The sequence below is a fragment of the Morone saxatilis genome, unplaced genomic scaffold (genome assembly GCF_004916995.1).
Source record: "Morone saxatilis isolate NCDOM2014 unplaced genomic scaffold, NCSU_SB_2.0 Contig20, whole genome shotgun sequence".
Classification (NCBI taxonomy): domain Eukaryota; kingdom Metazoa; phylum Chordata; class Actinopteri; family Moronidae; genus Morone; species Morone saxatilis.
The window spans coordinates 10,401,130-10,406,116 of NW_023339763.1; the positions used below are offsets into that span (position 1 = coordinate 10,401,130).

The following is a 4,987-nucleotide window of genomic DNA, read 5'->3' on the forward strand; positions in this document are numbered from 1 at the left end:
TGTTGCGTTGCAGAGATGCAAACGATATCTTCAGGGAATTAGAGAACCGTTATGGTGATAAAGCACAAACGGCAGAAGAGATCGTGTTGGAGCTACAATCACGACCTGCTGTAAAGAACCACCAGCCACGAGAGACGTTAGAGTTGATTCTAGCAGTGGAGAGGGCAGCATTAGACCTCACAGACCTGGGGTGTGCAGACGCTATACAAAATCAGCTGGTGATTCGGTCTTTAGAGAGTAAACTCCCTGATGTCATGAAAAGAGAGTGGCTCATGTGTGTGAGAAACCCTATTAACAACGTCCACCCAGGAAACCGTTTCAACAGGCTCTTGCTGTTCCTGGAAGACCAAAAGTCGTTGCTTGTGAGGTTGGAGCAGTTGCTGCCCAGCAAGCCATGGCCTGCTAATGCTCCTGAGAGACCAAGCTACCGGGAGAAACCAGGTGACAGATGGAGAGAAAAGAAGTCATTCACTAAGACTACAGAATGTGAAGTCAAAAGAGACTCCAAGCTGTTACCATGTGCTGTGTGTGGCGATGAAGAACATGGAGGTAAACTGTTTCGCTGCAAAACTTTCAGGAAGGCTAGTCTGTCGGAGAAGAAAGCCCAGGTGAAAAAGGCAAAAGCATGTACAAAGTGCCTGGATGTTCACGGGGTCGACGTCACCTGCACTCCAAAGTTCCTCTGTCGTAAGGATGAGTGTAAGAAAGGCGACACTCCGGTGGACCACCACTATTTCCTCTGCCCTAAGGCACCAACAAAGAAGGATGCTGCTAAGAGGGAAAATAAAGCAGAGGAAAAGAGGGGACCTCGTGGTCCGACAGAGGAGCAAGAGGCTGTGTTCGCCCAATTGGGACTGACTCCCAACCAGTTGGAGGCTGTCCGCAGAGCCTGTACTAACAAGGCAACGTCGAATGTGTGTTCTGACAAGGGTCTGATAGAACAGAGTGGCTTAAAAGAACATCCGGTACTCATGATGCTCCTACCTGTCACAACAAAGAGAGGAGACGGCCTTGGAGCCTTGATCGATCTCGCTTCTGACACTAATTACATTACGCACCAAGCTGCAGAAAGACTCGGACTGACCGGTGAACCAATCTCCCTTGTTGTGTATGGTGTTGGCACGATGAAGGTGAGAGTTGATACAAAAAGGTATCTCGTGACGATAAAAGTGTGGACCTCACGAGGAACCCTGAAGTTCCACGAGATGATCTGCTACGGGATGGAAGACATCGCTAAAGTAGATCGAGTGGTGAGTTCAGAGCGGCTGGAGCAGTTTTTCCCTGAAGCTAAGCCGGGAGAACTGGCCCGCCCAGAGAAGATCGATCTGTTGATCAGTACTCGAGAAGGCCGATTAGCTCCACAAAGACTGCAAAGGGTCGGCGACCTGGTGATGTGGGACGGTCCTCTAGGCAAGACTGTGAGTGGTGTGCATCCAGACCTCTTCGAAGAAGTGGAGGTGACCACAAGGCTCTCGAAGACGCACTTTGCACACTCCATGAAGACGGTAGCCGCCAAAGTTGAAGAACACTTAATGGGAAGGCCAGGAAGCCATTTGGAAAAAGAAAGCAGTGTGAAAGTCCGAACGACAGCTGCGTGCAATAAAGAGGTCCTTGAGTGGCTGAAATGGGATAGCATCGGTGCTGCCTGTGACCCTACCTGTGGAGGGTGTCGCTGTGGAAAGTGCTCACCGGGAGGAAAGGAGATGTCCCTGGCTGACGAGAAAGAGCTGGAGATAATAAGGGCAGGTCTAACCTTCAGAGAGAGTGACACCCACAGCGACCAGCCACACTGGGATGCGAAGTACCCCTGGAAGGAAAACCCAGCCTGTCTTCCCAACAACCGGAAGGCTGTGGAAGCAACGTTCCTGAGGGCTGAGAAGCGGCTCGTGAAAGACCCCCTGTGGAAAGAAGCTTACATGAGGCAAGTCCACGAGATGGTGGGGAGGGGAGCTGCTGTTAAGCTCACTAAGGACGTGATGGACAACTGGAATGGTGCCGTGTGGTGGGTGAGCCACCTAACCGCACCAAACCCCCACTCAGTGACTACGCCGGTGCGCCTCGTCTGGAATAGCAGTCAGGAGTTCAGAGGGGTGAGCATGAATAGCATTTTGCTCAAAGGCCCAGACGTCCTAAATCCTATCAGAGCGGTGCTCCTCAGATTCCGAGAAGGAGAACATGCAGCCATCGGAGACATCACCAAGATGTATAATTCGGTTTGGCTGGAGGAACAAGAGGTCCATGTGCATCGGTTCCTATGGAGAGACTCACCGAAAGATGAGATTGAGGATTATGCTGTCGTGAGGGTGAACATGGGAGACAAACCAGCGGGGTGCATTGCGCAGGTTGCCATGCGAGAGACTGCGAAGTTGCCCCAGTTCTCTGACATGAAGGAGGAAAGAAGAGTCATCGAGGAAGACTCCTACGTCGATGACCTCCTCACGTCCCACAATGACTCACACTGTCTAGACAAGATCTTAGAGGGAGTGGTGAAGATACTGAAAACAGGAGGCTTCTACCTCAAGCCCTGGGTCCGGTCCGGTCAAAGTGGGAGGCGGGACGGGACAGAGTCCAGGCCAGTGACTGTGATGTTGCCCAACCAGCTAAGGGAGGAAGATAACAAAGCCCTGGGGGTTGGTTACATCGTGCAAGAGGACAAACTCTTTGTGATGGTCTCCATCAACTTCTCCAGAAGGAAGAAGAAGATGAGAACAGAGATTGACCTTACTGAAGAAGAAGTGGAAGTAAAGACACCAAACCCACTGACTCGTCGTGTTCTACTGAGCCAGATTGCTGGACTGTATGACCCGATCGGTCTAGCAACACCTGTGAAACAGAAAGGAGTGATCCTTGTAAGAAGAGCCTTCCAGGAAGCTGGCAAGCTTACTAAAGACACCTGGGATGAACCTCTGTCTGACGAGCTCAGAGGAAAGGCAATTGAACTGTTCATGGAGTACGCTCGTCTGAGTAGCATCAAGTTCCACAGAAGCCTCACACCCTCCGACTGGAGGGGTAAACCCTGGGGAATCACGTTTTCTGACGGGAGCTGTGAATCCTATGGCGCTGTACTGTACTTGCGATGGGAGACATCAGATGGTGTGGTCACCCGGCTGGTAGAGTCAAAGGCCAAGTTAACCCCCCTCGACCAGAAAGGTGACGCGGTCAAGGCTGAAGCCTGCGGGGCTGTCTTTGCCACACGTCTAAAGGGATACGTATTGAAGCATGGACGATTGGACGTGGAGAAGTGGTACCACTTCATTGACAGTCAGACGGTGCTGGGAGCCATCCAAAGAGAGAGCTACGGATTCCAGACATTCTTTGCGAACCGAGTCGGAGAGATTCAGAAGGCTGGGCCTGTAGCTGACTGGTGGTGGATACCAGGCGAGGTCAATATCGCTGATCTAGTCACGAGGGGGTGCTCTCCTGAACTGCTGGGTGAGAATTCTGTGTGGCAGAAAGGCCCCAAGTTCCTGTCTAGTCCAGTCGAGGATTGGCCCATGAAGTCCGCTTCAGAAGTGGCAGCTGGTGCTAGGGAGATGGTGAGTAAGCTCCAGAGAAAAGCCTTTTCGGTAGTCCTCACCAGAGCTCAAGCCAAGATGTTGTTAAACCCTGACAGTCCTGGTGGTGAAGATCCAATAGTCACAGATGGAGTTAGCGGGGCTCCAGTCTCCCCAGAAAATGGGATGAAATTGACCTCAACTGAGGCCTTGGAAACGGAGACGCTGTGGGGAGCCACGCTCATAGACCAAGTGGATCCAACAAGGTACAGTTCTCTAGTTAAGCTCTGTGGAGTAGTCGGTTATGTCCGCAGAGCTGTGAAGAAGTGGTTGGCCCATGTAGGCAGGGCCTCTATGCCAGCAAAGTGGGAGGCAGTGCTGACAGTAAAGGAACGCAAAGCTGCATTCCAAGACCTGTGCCTAGCCGCCCAGAAGGGAGTTACGTTTCCTTTCGCCTGTGACGATGCCTAAGACAGACCTCCGTTGTCAGCAGGGATTGAATGGGCTTCAGGGCTCCTGAGATGGCCATGGTATGTAGTCCAGCCATTAGCCCATGGGGAGGACGCCCGTGTGCCCCGCTGGTCCCGCTACAATGGCGTCGATCCAGCACCCTTCTCCAGCACCGAGAGGCCGCATGAAGCTAAGCCACCTGAAGGTGTGTGGCTGGGCAGCAGCCTCCTCCCCGAGGTGATGGTCAAGGCATGGTGGTGCAGGGACCAAGGGTTGACCAGAAATGTCATTGACCTCCTGATGCACTGTCGAATAGTCCCAAAGGCGATGAAAGCAAACCAGGTGATGAGGCGAGGCCCCCCTCCGTCTGAACGGACTGAACCAGCACCCCCACCGCTTTCGTGTTTACCGGCACTCGGACGGCTCTTCGGGCCGCCGTTATGTCCCGTCCCAGAGATAGACTGTAGCGAAGACACCAAAATGGAGTCCTGGGGTGTTGGTGCTTGCAGCTGTATGCCTTTCAGAAAAAAAAAAGGGCAGTCACATGGCGAGCATTGTGGAAATCTGCCGACCAGAAGGATTCCTGAAAGGCATACTCTTGCGGCTTGCACAGCTCACACCAAGGGGTCGCGCCCACCAAAAAAGCTGCTGTCGCGATCAAGGGTAGCGCAACGTTTGTCGCGGGGCCAGGGGCCCAGTATTCAGGCAGGATGTAGCAGGACTTTTAAATATTTCGCTTAAAGTAGGCATTACAAAAGGATCAGTCGCAGAAGAAGGGCCCGCCAACTGTAAAGGTAACCGAGTGGATGTGGTGTTTCACCCGGCGGATCTCTACCGCCCCCACCTGAAATGGGGCAGTGAGGCAGCTGTCCGTGTACTTGGCCAAGAGAAGCGTTGAGGCAGTGTTGGCAAAGAAGAACCTGAGCCCAGCGCTAAGAGTGTATCCAGAGCCCCTCCTGTTAAGCGCATGGCTTCTAAAAGCCCTGTCAAATTATTGAGAGGAACCGAACGGTGGGGCCGAAGCCCCAGGGTACCAAGCAATT

General features: G+C 52.8%; 1 protein-coding gene across 1 annotated transcript in view; it reads left to right on the forward strand.

Moving 5' to 3' along the window:
* The window catches only part of LOC118331210, a gene marked incomplete at its 3' end in the record, with an annotated part of 5,697 nt that extends 1,753 nt beyond the window's left edge, over window positions 1-3,944 (forward strand). The window contains 1 exon segment of the mRNA XM_035666006.1: window positions 1-3,944. Within this exon segment, the coding sequence (XP_035521899.1) occupies window positions 1-3,944 (3,944 nt within the window).
* Between the last annotated feature and the right edge of the window lie 1,043 nt (window positions 3,945-4,987).